This window comes from Taudactylus pleione, unplaced genomic scaffold (genome assembly GCF_031769625.1).
Source record: "Taudactylus pleione unplaced genomic scaffold, aTauple2 ptg000331l, whole genome shotgun sequence".
In the NCBI taxonomy this organism is placed as follows: domain Eukaryota; kingdom Metazoa; phylum Chordata; class Amphibia; order Anura; family Myobatrachidae; genus Taudactylus; species Taudactylus pleione.
The window spans coordinates 4,569,924-4,590,820 of record NW_028284732.1 but is presented as its reverse complement, the minus strand read 5'-3'; the positions used below and the strand labels follow the sequence as shown (position 1 = coordinate 4,590,820).

At 44.5% G+C, this 20,897-nt stretch overlaps 1 protein-coding gene across 2 annotated transcripts in view; it reads left to right on the top strand.

The window, feature by feature from the left end:
* The window catches only part of TMEM92 (transmembrane protein 92), a 78,465-nt gene that overhangs the window by 40,664 nt on the left and 16,904 nt on the right, over window positions 1–20,897 (top strand). The window contains exons 1-2 of one of the 2 annotated variants that reach the window (XM_088443567.1): window positions 10,112–10,310; window positions 16,518–16,537. In XM_088443567.1, coding sequence (XP_088299693.1) covers window positions 10,236–10,310; window positions 16,518–16,537 — 95 coding nt within the window. In that variant the 5' untranslated portion in view covers window positions 10,112–10,235. Of the gene's footprint in view, window positions 1–10,111; window positions 10,311–16,517; window positions 16,538–20,897 lie in introns of those variants that run through there. The other variant, XM_088443568.1, reaches the window with a different exon arrangement.

Sequence of the window (20,897 nt, the reverse complement as noted above, 5' to 3'; positions counted from 1 at the left end):
GATGCCTGACCTTCCCAGCACTGGACGGGAAGAGGTGGCTCTTTCCACCATTTGCATGCCCCCTGCAAGTGCTGAAAGGAGCACCCACAGTCCACTTGCTGATATGCAAATTGAAGATGTCACTGTTGAAGTACAACAGGATGAGGATACTGGTGTAGCTGGCGCTGAGGAGGAAGTTGGCGAGGAGGATTCTGATGGTGATGTGGTTTGTTTAAATCAGGCTCCGGGGGAGACAGTTGTTGTCCGTGGGATGAAAAAGCCCATCACGGTCATGCCTGGGCAGAAGACCAAACATTCCACCTCTTTGGTCTGGCAATATTTCTATCCAAATCCGGACAACAACTGTCTTGCCATATGTACCATATGTAAAGGTGAAATAAGTAGGGGTAGGGACGTCAACCACCTAGGAACATCCTCCCTTATACGGCACCTGCAGCGCGTTCATAAAAAGTTACTGTCAAGTTCAGAAACTTTGGCTAAGACCGTAAGCAGTCCAGGGACACCTAAATCCCGTTGTCCTGTTGTATCCAAGCGCCTGCAAACCACACCGTCAACTCCCTCCTCGTCAATTTCCTCCTTAGTCAGGATCGGAAGTAGTCCTGCAGGCCATGTCACTGGCATGACTGACTCTCCTATCCGGGATTCCTCTGGAGGATCCTGCATTGCTACGCCTACTGCTGCCGCTGCTGCTGTTGCTGCTGCTGGGAGTCGTTCATCATCCCAGAGAGGAAGTAGGAACACCACTACTTTTACTAAACAATTGACCCTCCAACAGTCCTTAGCGAGGAGGATGAAGTACGACAGCAGTCATCCTGAAGCAAAACGTATAACTGAGGCCTTGACTGCTATGTTGGTGTTAGACGTGCGTCCGGTATCCGCCATTAGTGCAGTGGGATTTAGACAATTGATGGAGGTAGTGTGTCCCCGGTTCCAAATACCGTCTAGATTCCACTTCACTAGGCAGGCGATACCGAGACTGTACAGAAACGTCAGAAAAAGTGTCCTCAGTGTCCTGAAAAATGCCGTTGTACACAATGTCCACTTAACCACGGACATGTGGACAAGTGGAACAGGGCAGACTAAGGACTATATGACTGTGACAGCCCACTGGGTAGATGTATCACCTTACGCAGCAACAGCAGCAGCGTCACCAGTAGCAGCATCTCAGAAACGCCAGCTCGTTACAAGGCAGGCTACGCTGTGTATCACCGGTTTCAGTAAGAGGCACACCGCCGACAACCTCTTAGAGAAACTGAGGGAAATCATCGCCCAGTGGCTTACCCCACTTAGACTCTCCTGGGGATTTGTGATATCTGACAACGCCACCAATATTGTGCGGGCATTACATCTGGGCAAATTCCAGCACGTCCCATGTTTTGCTCACACAATAAACTTGGTGGTGCAGAATTTTCTGAAAAGCGACAGGGGCGTGCAGGAGACGCTTTGGGTGGCCCGAAAAATTTCTGGCCACTTTCGCCATTCAGCGACTGCGTGCCGAAGACTGGAGCGCCAGCAAACACTCTTGAACCTGCCCCGCCATCACCTGAAGCAAGAGGTTGTGACACGGTGGAACTCAACCCTCTATATGCTTCAGAGGATGGAGGAGCAGCAAAAGGCCATACAAGCCTATACATCCACCTATGACATAGGCAAAGGAGGGGGTATGCACCTGACTCAAGCGCAGTGGAGAATGATTTCCGTGTTGTGCAAGGTTCTCCAGCCCTTCGAACTTGCCACACGTGAAGTCAGTTCAGACACTGCCAGCTTGAGTCAGGTCATTCCCCTCATCAGGCTTTTGCAGAAGCAGCTGGAGAAAGTGAAGGAGGAGCTAAGACGGAGCGATTCCGCTCGGCATGTGGGACTTGTGGATGAAGCCCTTCATTCGCTTTGCCAGGATTCCAGGGTGGTCAATCTGTTGAAATCAGACCACTACATTTTGGCCACCGTGCTCGATCCTAGGTTTAAAGCCTATGTGGTGTCTCTCTTTCCGGCCGACACAAGCCTGCAGAGGTGCAAAGACCTGCTGGTGAACACACTGTCAGCTGAAGCGGAACGTGACACGTCAACAGCTCCTTCTTCATTTTCTCCTGCAACTGGGGCTGCCAGGAAAAAACTTAGGTATCCTAAGCAACCCGCTGGCGGTGATGCAGGACAGGCAGGACCAAGTTTGGACATCTGGTCCGGACTGAAGGACCTGGCAACAATTTCTGACATGTCTACTGTCACTGCATATGATACTGTCACCATTGACAGAATGGTGGAGGATTACATCGGTGACAGCATCCAAGTAGGCATGGCAGACAGTCCATACCTGTACTGGCAGGAAAAAGAGGCAATTTGGAGGCCCCTGTACAAACTGGCTCTATTTTACCTGAGTTGCCCCCCCTCCAGTGTGTACTCCGAAAGAGTGTTTAGTGCAGCCGGGAACCTTGTCAGCGAAAGGCGTAGGAGGTTGCTTCCACAGAATGTGGAGAAGATGATGTTCATCAAAATGAATTATCAGCTCTTCCAGGGAGACCAGCCTCCAGAAGGTACAGAGGGACCTGTGGTGGTGGATTCAAGTGGGGACGAGTTAATACTTTGTGAGGATGAGGATGTACACACTGAAGAGGGTGAGGAATCGGTGGATGAGGAGGATGAGGATGACATCTTGCCTCCATAGAGCCAGTTTGTGCAGGGACACATTAATTGCCAGCTTGTTTTGTGGGGGCCCAAACGAACCAATCATTTCAGCCACAGTTGTGTGGCAGACCCTGGCGCTGAAATGATTGGTTTGTTAAAGTGTGCATGTCCTGTTTATACAACATAAGGGTGGGTGGGAGGGCCCAAGGACAATTCCATCTTGCACCTCTTTTTTTTCTTTGCATTATGTACAGTTTGGGGCCTAGTTTTTCAAACTGCCATCCTGTCTGCCACTGCAGTTTCACGCCTAGATGGGTCACGTGTTTGTGCCGCCCACTCGTGTCGCTTAGCATAGTCATCCAGCTACCTCGGTGCAACGTTTTGGACATAAAAACACTATTGTGAGGTGTGAGGTGTTCAGAATAGACTGGAAATGAGTGGAAATTAAGGTTATTGAGGTTAATAATAGCATAGGAGCAGAAAAACCTACAAATTCTGTGATTTTAGCTGTTTTTATGCTTTTTTTAAAAAAAATACAGATCCAAAACACAAAACCCAGAACCCAAAACACGGAAGGGTGGTTTTGGCAAAACCAATCCAGATCCAAAACACGAAGAAAGATCCAGATCCAAAACCAAAACACAAAACACGAAAAGTGGCCGGTGCACACCCCTAATATATACCGTATATACAGAAATGCCCCCACCATTCGTTAAAGCATTGAGGCCGTACTCCCTTCGTGCCATGCCACATAATATCACAGATGTTTTGACATTAATAGAAAAAGAAGCATTGTGCAGTTATCTATGCATACATAATAAAAACAGATAACGCCTGCATCTCCATTATAAAGTTATTCTGTCATACAAATTGCCAGGCATGCTGCCAACACCACAATGCCATCTGCATTCCACAGACAAACCAAATCATTTTGCTATTCCCTGGGACCACCGCACAGACGGGGTTCTTTAGTTTTCAAGTAGACCTCTCTGAGATTTTCTTGCTAAAGTTAATATGCATCCTCTATCTAACTTCATTGTACAACAGAACAGTAAAGGTGCCCATACACGGTATGATTCTTTACCAGATATGGACAGTTTCGACAGGTTATACAGACCAATCGTATGAAAATAGGTGTTTTTTGTGTGTTCTGCGACCCCGATGCGCGTCCCCGCTGTCCTCTAGTTGCATCGCAGATCAGATGGTTTTGCAGAGAGATCTACGATCTTTTGAGTACTGTCACGGCCAGTGTATTTCAGCATGGCGCTAGGCGGGTGTTACCTGTGAGGTCATTGTGGCGTGGGCTGTCTGGTGGCGGAGCTGGTGTCTGGCGGGGGGCTTTGATTGCGCGCGTTGTTGTGCGGCCCTGTTGTCACACTGCGCTGGTGAGGCCTGGCGGCGTCTCTGTTCCGTTTGGCATGGGCGCCGCCATCTTGCCTTCTGGCCATGTGATGCGGCTGGCCAATCCTGGTGAGTCACATGTTCCCTCCGGCCAGTAACAGCACGGCATGGGGTATTTAGGAAGGGTCAGTGCCTTCCTTCTTTGCCAGTGCAACATGTATCTCAGCCTAGCTGAGAGGGAGTTCTCTGTGCTTTCCTGTTCCTGTGAATTCGCTGTCTGTCAGTCTGCCTGTCAGCTCCTAGCTCCCACTGGACTACCCCGCTTCCTCCATCACCCTTGCCCATACCTGAGTGCCTAAGACTGCTGACATCCTGCGCTTCAGTTCACTACCTGCAAACCTGGCTTGATTATTTTCAGTTTCACTACCTGCACACCTGGACAGCTCTAATTGTTTCTATTTGGACATTAACCCTTTTGCACCCACCACAGAACTCTTGTGCACATTTATATATTCCTGGACTTTTATTTACTGCCACATTATATGTCTACTCAAGCACTTATTAAAAATCCTAGTTTTATTTTCAAATCTGCTTCTGTGATCGCTCCTGCTACCACCCCGGGTCCACAAACAACCCAGAACATAACAAGTACATTGTGATACACTTCTATGCATCTTATCCTATGATCTTAACGATCAATCGTACACCATTTGACCACATCGTATGAAGAATTTCAAGGAAAGAATTTCATGGGCAATTGTACAACACATCTTACCAACTTTGAATTGCACCGTGTATGGGGGCCTTAACTTCTGTCTGTGCCTGTTGCTCCTTCTGTTGCTGCTTTTACAATTCTGTTAGTAGCAGACAGGCCCTTACATGGATTATGGCATCATTAAAAGTAGAAGCAAAGAGTTAATAATAGGAAATAACAGGTTGCAAATAGTACATGAATTAACAAAAGGTGTAAAGAAAAATGTAGACCATGCCCGTATTATAAATGATTAAGCATATAATACCAAAATCTGGACAAAAAGTAAAAACAGGTGAGAAATATTAATAGAAAATAATAAAAAAAACCTTCAAATATAGAGGGGACCATAGTGAATTGCATAGGAGTTTGTTGAGTATAAGATAATTCTCTTCAAGGTTTATATAAAAGTAACCTGATGCAAACTGAAATAATCCAAAGTCTTTAGCACATGACGAAGCTGAAGTTGGCTTCTTATTCGGCCAGCTTCTTATTCACTTCTCATTCAAGCTCTAGCGTCTTATTCACGCTCCAGCTTCTTATTCACTTCTCATTCAAGCTCCAGCTTCTAATTCACTTCTTATTAATTTTCCAGCTTCTAATTCACTTCTTATTAATTTTCCAGCTTCTAATTCACTTCTTATTAATTTTACAGCTCTTATTCAGAAAATGTTGTATTAAAACATTTAAATAAAGTTAGATCACTAAACTAACACTATGTAAGCAAAGAATTGTGTCCCTTACACAGTTTTCAATTGTTATTTTCCTGGCACAATAAGGATTTGAGCATAAATAGGGCAGTAAAGCGGGCACAGGCACCACATTTTGTCATTTTGAATAATAAGCTGTAGTTGTGCAGGGGTTAACTAGCTTCGGTCATCAAATTTTACACTTAAAACCCACAGAGGGTGATCACATACATATGACCCACTTGCCATTTGCCTTGACCAAAAAGGATTTTGGCATAAATAGGGCAGTAAAGCGGGCACAGGCACCAGATTATGTCATTTTGAGTAAGAAGCTGTAGTTGTGCAAGGGTTAACTAGCCTCAGTCAACCAATTTTACACTTGGAACCAACAGAGGGTGGTCAGGTACATATGACCACTTGTAAAAATTAGGAAGGGGACGCGCTAAACTGTTATAGTAGGGCTGTGGTATGCGCTTAGTGCCTTTTCTTTACATATGACCCACTTGCCATTTGCCGTGACCAACAAGGATTTTGGCATGAATAGGGCAGTAAGCGGGCACAGGCACCACATTTTATCATTTTGAATAAGAAGCTGTAGTTGAGCAGGGGTTAACTAGCTTCGGTCATCAAATTTTACATTGAAATCCACAGAGTGTGGTCAGGTACATATGACCCACTTGCCATTTGCCTTGATCAACAAGGATTTTGGCATAAATAGGGCAGTAAAGCGGGCACAAGCACCACATTTTGTCATTTTGAAAAAGAAGCTGTAGTTGTGCCGGGGTTAACTAGTCTCGGTCATCAAATTTTACACTTGAAACCCACAAGTGGTCACATGCATATGACCCACTTGCTATTTGCCTTGACCAACAATGATTTTGGCATGAACAGGGCAGTAAAGCTGGCATAGGCACCAGATTATATCATTTTGAATAAGAAGCTATAATTGTGCAAGGGTTAACTAGCTTCGGTCATCAAATTTTAAATTGAAATCCACAGAGTGTGGTCAGATACATATGACCTACTTGCCATTTGCCTTGATCAACAAGAATTTTGGCATGAATAGGGCAGTAAAGCAGCCACGGGCACCACATTTTGTCATTTTGAATAAGAAGCTGTAGTTGTGCAGGGGGTTAACTAGCTTTGGTCAACAAATTTTACACTTGAAACCCACAGAGGGTTGTCACATACATATAACCCACTTGCCATGTGCCTTGTCCAACAAGGATTTGGGCTGCCTCAGGCCTAGTGCCTACCTTCTAGGGGATCAATGACACTATATAGGGCCTATTGCCCACATAACAATGGGTTAATGATGTGGAACCCAAATGAACCCTATAGGGCCTAATGCCCCTTATACCTTGTGGGACTAGTGCCCTCTCTGGCTCAGGCTTATTGTCCGCCTAACAAAGGCCGTCCCTGCTGATTAGAGCTTAATGCTCACAGTGGCCACGGGCCTAATGCCTGACAATTTAAATACCATGCAATTGAATGAAAATACAATGCAATTAGACTTACCAGTCCAGTAGTCTTCGACTGAACTAAGCCTAGTTCAGCCACGACCACTATGTGTTCTTCACCTGAGGTGGGCTGACTCCCACGATCTCAGGGCTTCCTGTAGCATTTACCTTGAGCTGGCAAACTCCCACTGCCAAAGCAGTCTTCACCCCGGTAGCAGTGACCAAGGTCCAGGGGCATAATTAGGGTGTTTGGTGCCCAGGGCAAGATTAGAAGTTGGCACCCCCCTTATTTATTTGACCTGGGCCTATTGCACAGGGTCACTTATAGCCTTAGGAGCACCAGCCTAATGTCCACTTATTTGTGCCACATGCCTAAGGCCTGGTGACCCCCACGTGCCTACTGATTGTCAACCTGTTGGTCTAAGGAGGAGTTAATGATGGTAAGTCCTCATAGAAGGTATACCTGTCCGGTGGGAGAGGCTGCAGTGAGGAGCTTCATTTGGTCTTTTACTTCCCAACCACTGCAGTACTCTCCGGTCCGCTGCCGGAGCTACTCTATTGAGACCGGTGTCTCCTGGCGTCTTCTGCAGCCGCTGGAGCTCTTCTCTTTTGAGCACAGTGTCTTCTGGACTCTTCCATGGCCACTGGAGCTCTTCACCCATTTCCGCCAAACTGACTCTTCCAACCAGAGCTGTCTGATGTCAGACGCTACGGGCTCATATTCAAATTGTCACCCCTCTTCAATGGGCGGCGGTCCATGAGCTGCATGTAGCTAGCAGCCAATGCCACATGTCAGCCTCCGCTGATCCTAGACATACTGTCCCAGCGCCAGACACTTATATGTCCTGGTGGGGATACATCTCACCGGACTGCAGGACTAAGACGCTGGTATCAAACACATGGGCACAGCACTGGTTGTGGCGTAACTAGGGTATATGGAGCCCAGGGTAAATTTAAAAATGGAGCACCCCATCCCCATGTGGGCGCGCTGAAGAATGGGCATGGCCACTTAAAAATAGGGCATGTCAACATGACACAAACCCCTATCTCATGAACATTCCTTTCCATTCCATATGCACCTTAATGCAGTGCCCCTTATACAGTGCCCCCTGTAGTGGTTCTCCTTATTCAGTGCCCCCAGTAGTAGTCCCCACCCCCCATGCAGTGCCCCCAATAGTGGTCCCCCAATACAGTTCCCCAGTAGTAGTCCCCTCCCCAGTAGTGCCCCCAGTAGTGGCCCCCCCTGATGCAGTGCCCCCCCTAGTAGTCGTCCCAAGTAATAGTCCCCAGTAGAGGCCCCCCTGATGCAGTGCCCCCAGCAGTACTAGTTCCCCCCCTCGTTAGTAATAGTCCCTAGTAGAGGTCACCTCTCCCCCGATGCAGTACCCCCAATAGACAAACGCACAAGTAAAAAAAAAAAAATACCACTTACCTGAATCCCCGCTCCAGCTCCTGCTCCCGCTGCCGTCCGCACCACCGCAGTCCTCCCGGACTGGCATGCTCTGCATTATGGGAGAGGCATCATGACGTCTCTCCCATAACCCACTGCAGGAGCCGGAATGCAGAGCTCATGAGTGAGCTTCAGCCAGGCTCTTGCAGTGTGCAAGAGTCTGTCTGACTCTCATTGGCTGCTAAAACACACACATCACTGCAGGGGCAGCGGCGATGTGTGTGTAAATGCACTGGCAGCTCTACGGGCTAGCCTGAGCCCGCCTCCCACCCTTCGCCTGGCGCTATTGGGTAAGCACTCAGGGGGATGGAAGGGGCGCGGCTCTGCAGCACAGGACGGCGCTGGGCGCAGGGAAGCCTAGTGCCGGTCCTGAGCAAATGTGTAGTGATGACCGCACTCACTGCTGTCGGCACTACACTGGCCAACTAGGAAAGGATGGGCCGGTACCGTGGCCAGTGGCGCCCCAGGCACATGCCTCGGCAGTCCTGCCCTAGTTACGCCACTGCCAGTGTACCAGCTGTCCGAGAGATTCCAGAACTGGGCTGAATAGTTTAGGGCTGGCTAATTTGATGGCAGGAGGACACCACGCTGTGTGTCTCCCTGCTATAGCGTTGCCCACCTAACACCCTATAACCAGCCAAGTGCTGGTTATCGGAATAAAAGGTGAACCCCGCACCAATTTTTATTCCTGTATTCCAATACCGAACCATGCTTAGAGGTGTGGGGCTTTTACTAATTTGGGAAATGACTCCAATTGTCAAATTTGTTGACCAAGGCTAATTAACCCTTGTAAAACTACAGCTTCTTCAAAATTACAAAATCTGGTGCCTGTGCCCGCTTTGCTGCCCTATTCATGCCCAAAACATTGCTGGTCAAAGCAAATGGCAAGTGGGTAATATGTACCTGACCACCCTCTGTAGGTTCCAAGTGTAAAACTTGATGACCGAAGTTAGTTAACCCCTGCACAACTACAGCTTCTTATTCAAAGTGAAAAAATGTGGTGCCTGTGCCCGCTTTACTGCCCTATTCATGCCAAAATCCTTGTTGGTCAAGGCAAATGGCAAGCGGGTCATATGTATATGACCACCCTCTGTGGGTTTCAAGTGTAAGATTTGATGACCGAAGCTAGTTAACCCCTGCACAACTACAGCTTCTTATTCAAAATGACAAAATGTGGTGCCTGTTCCCGCTTTAATGCCCTATTCATGCCAAAATCCTTGTTGTGCCAGGAAAATAACAATTGAAACTGTGTAAGGGACACAATTCTTTGCTTACATAGTGTTAGTTTAGTGATCTAACTTTATTTAAATGTTTTAATATAAAATTTTCTGAATAAGAAGCTGGAAAATGAATAAGAAGTGAATAAGAAATGAATAAGAAGCTGGCAGAATAAGAAGCTGGAAAATGAATAAGAAGCTGGAGCTTGAATAAGAAGTGAATAAGAAGCTGGCAGAATAAGAAGCTAACTTCAGCCTCGTTTGGTCATGTAGCTCTAAGTATACTATATGTGAAACTGAGATGTGAGGACCAGTCAATGTGTCCCGGGTAATTCATAGTAAAAGAGGAAGAGAGGTCAGAAGATGGAGAAACAGGTGTGCAAGAATTACTGTGACAAAGGAAGAGGAGGAAGTGTAGCAGCAGAATGGGAGGTGAGAGAGGGGGAAGGTGTGAACCAGGAAAAGAAGGACAATGAGGGTCAGAGTGAGGCGGTGAAAGAAGTTAAGAAAGAGGAGGTGGGTGGAGACCTGATGTGTAAGGAGGAGAAAGGAAGAGGCACAGACAGTAGGCAGACAAGGAAGAGGAGAGGATCATCATGTGAGCAGGACAGATCAAAAGTGAAGGAGAGAAAGACGTGAGACAGAAGAAGTGCAAACCACACAGGGAGTGTATAGGAGACCACAGCGAGATAACGGAATACAGGCATGGCAGGATGCTCCTTCTCCAGGAAAATCCATACAAAGTTTCTGGCCAGCTGTTTTGTACCTGTCAGTGCATCGGTAAGAAGTGACACTCCTATCATACAGCATACAGTTCATCACACACACACACACACACACACACACACACACACACACACACACACACACACACACACACACACACACACACACACACACACACACACTACCACTAGTGTAGCACATAGACTCACCACATACCACATGTGTAACACACACACACTACATACCACATGTGTAACACACACATAGTACATACCACATGTGTAACACACAGACACACCACATATGTTACACACACACACTACAAACCATGTGTAGCACACACACATACAGCGCATACCACGTGTAGCACACACACATACAGTATATACCACATGTGTAACACATACCTATCATGGAGCACATACCACATGTGTAACACACACATCTATCATACAGTAGATACCATATGCGTAACACACACATACCACATGTGGAACACACACAGTGAATACCACGTGTAGCACACACACATACAGTACATATCACATGTGTAACACACACCTATCATGGAATACATACATGTGTAACACACACCTATCATACAGTACATACCACATATGTATAAAACACACACACACACAAACACAAACCCAGCAGCACTTCACAAAGAGCACACAAACACTAGAGCAACTCAGGTTTCTCTGCCATTGCAAAGGCCTGCACCTCAAGTTTACAAAATATCTGGCAAAGCTATAGCAAACACTACAGAAATATAGTAAACACTAAAAAGGTATAATAAACATTGCAAAAAAGTATAGTAAACATTTAGCTCTGCTTAATCTCTGACATTTTAGGGCTGTGGGCGTACATAGCAATAGTTCATTTCACTTCCTTAATAGTAAAGGTTAATAGTAAAGGTTGGAATACAAAGGACATTGTTTAAACACATTTTATACTGAGATAATCAATGTTCAAATGATATAGCATACAGGTATTCACAATGTAACAGATGCTCCCTGCAACAATCCTCATACTCAAGCCACCTCAATTTAGTGGTAAAATACAATCATTTGTTTTACCAATTGTTACAAGAAAGTAATAGTTGTCAGTGGGTATAACTAAATAGGATGAAACATAAGGGAATAAATAGGACTCCTATCTCGATGAATGGAACAACTGTATCTAAAATCAGATGCAAATGTGAATTTAAATTTAACTGAATCTTTTCTGTACTGTATCTCCCATGCTCTAGATCAGGGATGGGGAACCTCAGGCCCTGGGGGTCGTATAAGGCCCACGTAATAATTTAATCTGGCCCTTTGAGCTTTTTTTCTGCTGGCCTCATCTGGCTAGCAGGGTGCCTAGAATGTTAATCTGCAGCCAGAATCTATGCAGCAGTGCCGCCTGGAGCATCCTTAGGACGCTTCAGATGGTCACACCGCTGCCCTTACAGTCATTGCTGTAATCACCAGCGATTGTGATCCGCCCCCGTGTGATGTCACATGGAGGGGGCGTGGCCTGCACTGGGCCCACAAAAGTTTTTATATATATCAAAATGGCCCTCGGCAGAATAAAGGTTCCCCACCCCTGCTCTAGATTACTGATGTATGACACATAAGTTTGTGCTTAAAATTAATCAGCAGTTTATCACAGGTAACCAAAGTCTGGCGGACCATGCTTGGACTTGTAGTTCAAAAAAGTAGGAGATCTTCAGGTTTTCTATGCCTGGACTGTAAACACTAACATGAGTACACAATTTCCTGCACTAACATCCTGCTTATTTCCATGCACTGATGAACAAGAACACATACATTCACTCAGGTATCTTTGCAACTTTATACTTTAGAAACATACTGTATACTTTTACATGTTGCTGGGCTAAAGGCATGCTGTACTAGCTACACATTATTTGAACAAGGTGCATAATCTTATCTTTGCTGTAACCAATTTATCTTAAAAAAAAACTGCTATGCAAATACAGGTGATTTATCTAACATTAAATGTACAATACATCATGTGAGATTAGTTGCAGCATTGCTACAGTGTTGCATGTAAATTGCAGGAGAGAGAACTAGAAGCAGCCAATTGCTTCTTTAAAGGGTTTTCCCATCTCTATTTTTTCCTAACTCACTCCTAGAGGCCATTTATTTTAATATTAACTTTAATATAAAATATTGCTACACATATACTGTGCATATATATATATATATATATATATATATATATATATATATATACTATAATGCACTGAACGATATTGCTGTACTTTAATTTTCTGGGTTCTGGCTTTCCTGGCTCGCCTGCCATAACTCACTGATTATAATATGGCAGTATGCTATAACTATATTTCCCCAAATGATAATGTCCCATAACTGTATAGCATGTTACAATCACACGTGTACTGTATGACAGGGAAGCCAATATCTGGGAACAACGTCAGTCACTGTAACCATAACTGCCTGCAGCCAGCTCACATTGGCAGAGCAGAACCTGCAGTTGTAGCTCTCAGACCTGAATAGTGTTTGTAATATAATAGTGTTCTTAATATAATAATGGCTGGTCTAATATTATTTTATTTTAGTCTATAAAGTGGGGAGGGCCGCTCTAGGAAGGGTTGCAAACCATCATAAATTTGCTGACCAGGAAAATAGATGTGAAGGAAAAATTTTAAGTGAAACCCTTCCTGCACTACAATACACAAAGAAGTGTCAATCCAATGTTTTTGACATTGTGTAAGGTGTTGAGCACCTTTTCTACAAACCTGTGTCCAGTCGTGTAGATTGATTTACTTCTTTCAGTTCTTATTTTATATATATAGATAGTTAGAAGCAGGCGGCATTCATCCGGACTTATTCAAAGTGTAATATGCTTTTTATTACGCCGACGTTTCAAGGCCGGAATGGCCTTGTCATCAGGGTGTGAAATACAAACAGTGAAAGTGCTTACCTTATACAGTATAAGATACCAGTAACGGTAAAAGTGCAGTTGTGCTGGTACCATTACTGGTATCTTATATAAGGTAAGCACTTTCACTGTGTATTTCACACCCTGATGACAAGGCCATTCCGGCCTTGAAACGTCGGCTTAATAAAAAGTATATTACACTTTGAATAAGTCCGGATGAGTGCCGCCTGCTTCTAACTGTAGGAGAACTGCTTGGTATACATCACCCCTAGGAAGGCACCACGGCAATAACCATTGTGATACCCTGAGTGCCCATCTACATACTGCTATATATATATTTTTTTTTTCTAGGAAAATACATGGGAGCGCATACTGTAGTAAGACTGTACATTTTATGTAATAAGAATCTCATAAAAAACGTACATTGAGGTAACCATTAATCAGCTCACGAAAACAGCTTGATAGCCTGTGGATTGCCCGTCACTCCAGACACTACCGTTCACCGCTACTTCAGCTTTATGCCAAGCCTTGACTCCGATCCCCAGTGGGAGCTCTTTTCAGCAGCCACCGTCAGCACAATGGATGTCTCGCCACAGAGTTCATGGAGTTTCTCATGCACAGTGCTAGTACACGTCACCGTCCTAGGCATGCCCGAACGCGCTTCGTCATATGAAGGACTTCATCAATGGTCGAAGTCCTTCATGTGATGAAACGATTTTACGTTTACAGTTTTACTACAGTGTGCGCTCCCATGTTTTTCCTAGCAAAACAGCAAACATACAATGGAAGCTGCTCAAATGAATTTGGCAAAATGCATGCAACAAATATCTCTGAATTTCTATTACCATATAGTTTTCATGTATTGTTGCAGGTACAATTTAGTGTGCTGGAGGATATTTAGGGGATGCTCCCCTATCTGTTTTTCAGTTCTGTAGAATAGCCTATTCCGCTGTCAAATTTGGTTCATGCCAAATGCACTCACAACTTTGCTCATCTCTTATAGAATAATAATGTGTTAGGAAAAATTATACTTGTCAGTAAGTTTGCTTTTAATTAAATTGTCAGTAACCATATTTTCAAGGGTAGACCACACTTACACTTGTGGAAGAACCTCTTTAATAGGTTGTAAAAAATTAACCAAATTGTTATGAACATACACAAACACCATATTTTGCTTAGCCACAAGCTTGTTTCTAAACGTATAATATTACAAATATTTATATACAGTCAGGTGCATAAATATTGGGACATTGACAGAATTTTCATATTTTGGCCTCTATTCACCACCACAATCGTTTGAAATGAAACAAACAAGATGTGCTTTAACTGCAGACTTTCAGATTTAATTTGAGGGTAGTTACATCCAAATCAGGTGAACGGTGTAGGAATTACAACGGTTTCTATATGTGCCTCCCACTTTTTAAGGGGCCAAAAGTAATGGGACAAACTAAACAATCCTAAATCTAACTTTCACTTTTTAATACTTTGTTGCAAATCCTTTGCAGGCAATTACAGCCTGAAGTCTGGAACGCATAGACATCACCAGACGCTGGGTTTCATCCCTGGTGATGCTCTGCCAGGCCTCTACTGCAAATGTCTTCAGTTCCTGCTTGTTCTTGGGAATTTTCCCTTCAGTTTTGTCTTCATCAAATGAAATGCATGCTCAATCGGATTCAGGTCAGGGGATTGACTTGGCCATTGCATAACATTCCACTTTTTAGCCTTAAAAAACTCTTTGGTTGCTTCTGCAGTATGCTTCGGGTCATTGTCCATCTGCACTGTGAAGCACTGTCCAATGAGTTCTGAAGCATTTGACTGAATATGAGCATATAATATTGCCCAAAACACTTCAGAATTCATTCTGCTGCTTTTGTCAGTCACATCATCAATAAATACAAGGGAACCAGTTCCACTGGCAGCCATACATGCCCTCGCCATGACACTACCACCACCATGCTTCACTGATGAGGTGTTATGTTTTGGATCATGAGCAGTTCCTTTCCTTCTCCATACTCTTTTCTCCCCATCACTGGTACAAGTTGATCTTTGTCTCATCTGTCCATAGGATGTTGTTCCAGAACTGTAATGGCTTTTTTAGATGTTGTTTGGCAAACTCTAATCTAGTCTTCCTGTTTTTAAGGCTCACCAATAGTTTACATCTTGTGGTGAACCCTCTATATTCACTCTTGTGAAGTCTTCTCTTGATTGTTGACTTTGACACATATACATCTACCTCCTGGAGAGTGTTCTTGATTTGGCCAACTGCTGTGAAGGGGTTTTTCTTCACCAGGGAAATAATTCTTCTGTCATCCACAGTTGTTTTCCGTGGTCTTCCGGGTCTTTTGGTGTTGCTGAGCTCTCCGGTGCGTTCTTTCTTTTTAAGAATGTTCCAAACAGTTGATTTGTCCACACCTAATGTTTTTGCTATCTCTCTGATGGGTTTGTTTTGATTTTTCAGCCTAATGATGGCTTGCTTCACTGATAGTGACAGCTCTTTGGATCTCATATTGAGAGTCGACAGCAACTGATTCCAAATGCAAATATCACACCTAGAATCAACTCCAGACCTTTTACCTGCTTAATTGATAATGAAATAACAAGGGGCTAGCCCACACCTGTCCATGAAATAGCTTTTGAGTTGATAGTCCCATTACTTTTGGCCCCTTAAAAAGTGGGAGGCACATATAGAAACCGTTGTAATTCCTATACCGTTCACCTGATTTGGATGTGATTACCCTCAAATTAAGTCTGAAAGTCTGCAGTTAAAGCACATCTTGTTTGTTTCATTTCAAAGCCATTGTGGTGGTGAATAGAGGCCAAAATATGGAAATTCTGTCAATGTCCCAATATTTATGCACCTGACTGTATACACACTTACAATAACTTGTTACATAGAACACTTAAAATAGCATGACCAAACATATTGCATTTATGTGACATATGTAGCATAAACAAAAGTATGTGTACATGTATTATACCAAACAAAACCATAGATATATATGTTCTGAAAAAAACAGTCACTCGCTCAAAATAAATCTTTAAAGCCCAGGTGTCAGAGTCCAGTATTGTTAGTAAGAAATGAAAAAACTCCCTGAGCTTGGAAAAGACACTTACTGATTTGAAATGTTGATGCTTGTACAATAAACACATTGGTTTATTGCAATTAACCCTGAGTGCCATTTAATTGCATTTCTGTATTGGCCATTTCCATGTCAACCTTTTGTACGAGTTGACCTTCTGTACCATCTAACTTTTGTAATGTCAACCTTTTGGTGTCGACCAAATTATTGTCAACCTTTTCATTGTTGACCTTTTGTACCACACTCATGAAATCATCACCAAATTTTCTCTTTTCAGATGCCATGTCGTGTCACAGAGTAAGTTAATACTATTTTAATACTCAACTCACTTAACCTATTATTATGTTTGACTTCTCCTAATAGACCCTCATATTATTCAATATATTCTTTACATGTGACCTCTCCCATTAACTCCTCCTGTTAATTGATTTAACCTCTCTATAACTTCTCCCTATTACTCAGTAAAACCTATCCTTATTCCTCACGTTACTCCATATAACCTCTCCAAATAAAACCCCTACAATTCCATTTACCCTTTTCTTGTATCTAGTCCTGTTGCGTCATATAACCTATTCCTCTCACTCTTATTACTCCGTACGTCATCTCCACATAATTCCTTCCTTATTACTCCATATAATCTCTCCCTATATCTCCTCCTATTATTCCACATAATCTCTCCCTATTACTACTCTTATTACTCCACCCAACCTCTCCTTGTAACTTCTACTATTACTCCACATAATCTTCTGCTATTACTACTCCTATTACTCAACATAATCTCTTCCTATTACTACTCCTATTACTCCACATAATCTCCTCCTATTACTACTCCTATTACTCCACATAATCTCTTCCTATTACTACTCCTATTACTCCACATAATCTCCTCCTATTACTACTCCTATTACTCAACATAATCTCTTCCTATTGCTACTCCTATTACTCCACATAATCTCCTATTACTCCACATAATCTCTTCCTATTACTACTCCTATTACTCCACATATCTCTTCCTATTACTACTCCTATTACTCTATATAACATCTCCCTATGGGGCCTATTCATCATACCTAAAAATTCAATGGAGGTAATTCGGTTTAGAACTTGCATGGAGTTCTACCTAATTACAGGAGGAATTCATCATTCCTCCTCTCCATAACTATTTCGAAAAGCTGCCATTTTTGCGATGACAGCTTTTCAGGAAATAGATAGTTATCTCTATCTACACTAACTTACCGCAGCTGGAATCCGTTCTGTGCATGCGCTGTTACATTCGTAAAGCCAGCGCATGCGCAGCACTGCCTACAGTGGCGGTAAGTTTGTATCCCCCCCAACCCCCTCTTCTCCCCCGCTCACCTCCCCCCGTCCCCGCACTTACCTGCCCGCTGTAGCGGATCCGGTGGCTGTGCTGACACATGGTCTCCCAGCAGCACACTGTACAGTTTAGATTTAAAAAACAAAAAAGGTTTTTTTTTCTAAACTTTATTGTGTTCTGCTGTGAGAACACGTCTCAGAACAGCCAACAGAGCCAGAGGAGGGACCAGAGCGACGGAGAGAGCCGGGGGATCTGCCCACGCTGACACAGGTAGGTTTTACCTGCTATTCGCCACCTCACAGTGGTGAATAGTAACACCATCAACTTCCGAAAATACATAATTTTCGGAATTTGAAGAATACCATAATTTCCACATCCCCATACTAATGTATGGGGAGTGTGGAAATTAACGCAGGGGGACTTAACCAGGAGATATCAGTGTTAAGTCTCTTCATGAATACTAAAATAACATTAATTAAGGAAAATGTCCTTAAAAACGTTATTTTAGTGTTGATGAATAGGCCCCTATATCTCCTCCTATTACTCCACATAACCTCTCCTTGTAATTCCTTCTATTACTCCATATAAGATCTCTCTAGGTCTCTACCTGTTATTGTTATAACCTGCAGTAGATATTATAATATGTGGGCTTTTGGCTACAAATTCTTGATTTTCTGGTCTTCTTAGTCTTGCACAATGATGCTCTCAGTGGAAATATAATTGAGAGGTATCTTTGTCCAGGAAACACGGTCTTAAAGGGACACTTTCATAAACATATTATTTTGTTTGTATTTAACACAATAAAGTGCAAAAAGTGTTTAAGCGCTTGTGGTGATCTGAGCGGACAAACAAAACAAACATACAAATAACACATATATGTTTATGCTCTTTTGTTACTAATGAGAGTGGCAGCTTGCTGGTATCTTATCAGCGTTGCTGTGGGTGGGAGTCCGTATGTCCGTTCCTCTCCTAACTGTCCCTTACTATACCTCAGAATGTCCGGTGATAGCGGCGGTCTTCTCCCTTGCACGGGGTGCCTTCTCACTCCGGAACACGACTCTGCTTGCAGCGCTGTAAGTGCGGCCGCGGCAGCCGGGTATCTGCAGGCTCTAGCGGTGAGGACTGTTCCACGTGACTCCAAACTCTCCTGCTCCAACGCGTTTCGGACCTCGCTGGGTCCTTTGTCATCCTTGACAAAGGACCCAGCGAGGTCCGAAACGCGTTGGAGCAGGAGAGTTTGGAGTCACGTGGAACAGTCCTCACCGCTAGAGCCTGCAGATACCCGGCTGCCGCGGCCGCACTTACAGCGCTGCAAGCAGAGTCGTGTTCCGGAGTGAGAAGGCACCCCGTGCAAGGGAGAAGACCGCCGCTATCACCGGACATTCTGAGGTATAGTAAGGGACAGTTAGGAGAGGAACGGACATACGGACTCCCACCCACAGCAACGCTGATAAGATACCAGCAAGCTGCCACTCTCATTAGTAACAAAAGAGCATAAACATATATGTGTTATTTGTATGTTTGTTTTGTTTGTCCGCTCAGATCACCACAAGCGCTTAAACACTTTTTGCACTATTACTATTTTAATTTTAAGCAGCTAATTAGTCAAGCGCATACACTCCATTTCTTCCATTAACACAATAAAGACCAGTAATAAACACAGTAGACATTTATTCCAATTATAAAACATTGGAAGCAAAAACTTTTTGTGGCGGATTTTACCTAGAGGCTGCCATATAATACAGAGAGGTTCGCAGTGACAGCCAGATCAGGAAGAATCACAGTGACTGCTATATAATGTAGAGAGGTTTGCAGTGCCTGCCAGATCAGGGAGCGTCGCAGAGATGTGCCATATACTACAGAGAGGTTTGCAGTGACAGCCAGATCAGGGAGTGTTGCAGTGATGTGCTATATAATGAAGAGAGGTTTAAGTGACTGTCAGATCAGAGAGCGTTGCAGAGATGTACCATATAATACAAAGAGGTTCGCAGTGACAGTGAGATCAGGGAACATCACAGTGACTGTCCTATAATGCAGAGAGGTTTGCAGTGCCTGCCAGATCAGGGAGCATCGCAATGGGTGCCAGATAACTCAGTATCAAATCATGCAGAGACCATCAGTGACCCACATATAACACAGATATTATGAATATACCCTTCACACACAATAATAATACCCCCCCCACACACACATTATTACACCACCCTCAGCACCTACGGTATTAAAACAACCTCCTCCCCACAAAAATAAAAACAACTACACCCTCCCTCATTGCATAAGTATTCCAACCCCCCTACTCCCCCTCAAATATCATTTAAACATTTTCACACCTCCCCTGGCACTTACCTGCCTAGAAGGATGTTCTGTCTCTGGTCCCTGAGGAGCTCCAGGGTACAGGAAGAGATGACACACACAGGATAGACTAGTGAAGGGGCGGAGACCCGGGGGTGAGGGGGCAGGGACAGACTATTAATATAGTCAGACATGGTAGGAGAGGGGGTGGGCCTCCTGGTGAGGGGGCGGGATCTTAGCCAGGGACAGGAAGGAGCCAGACACAGAGAGCCTGAGGAAGATAGTGTAAGTGTACCAGTACAGCCCCTGCAGCGGAGCAGTCACGGAAGGAGCGCTGCTCAGTGTGCAGTCACAAGCTGCATAGATGTGACAGGCAGCCAGGTAACAGGCAGAGAATGCTGCCCAGCCGCTCTGATGCTGCTATAGTCGGAGCTACTGAGAGCACTTTCTGCCTGTCACCCAGCCGTCAGTCCTGCATGTGTAGCAGGGTGTGGGGAGCCGGCTGTGCTCTCTCTCCTCGGCTCCTCGATGACAGCATGTCACTGACACCCCCCCAAGACACGGAGCACATTACACAGGCTCAGATCACAGCACAGGCTGAGCACAGCCTTCTCAGCTCAGTGCATGATGCGGACTGTGGGCCTAATTCAGAGCCGGACGCTCTGAACGAGCACCTGCTCTGAATCAGGGCGTGTTTTTTTTTTTTTGTGAGGCGGCTTCGTGGACGCTCGCATAGCTGTGGGTTACCACCCACAGCTTATGCGAGCGTCCATGATGATGGTCGCGATGGTCAACACCATCGTGACCATCGGGCTTGCGACGAGACCCTTGTGGTAGGGTCTCGTCTGCCGCAAGCCCTGGAGTGATTTTGGCTCTATCAGAGCCAAAAACATTCCCACTGACATCACTAGTGATGTCAGTGGGGCCGGACCCAGACGGTAGGCGTTCCCATGGGAACGCCTCCGTCTGGGCAGACACGCCCCCGTCATGCCCACCAAAGGGGGCGTGCTGTCAATCACCACCCTTTGGTGCGAGACCCATAATGACGGC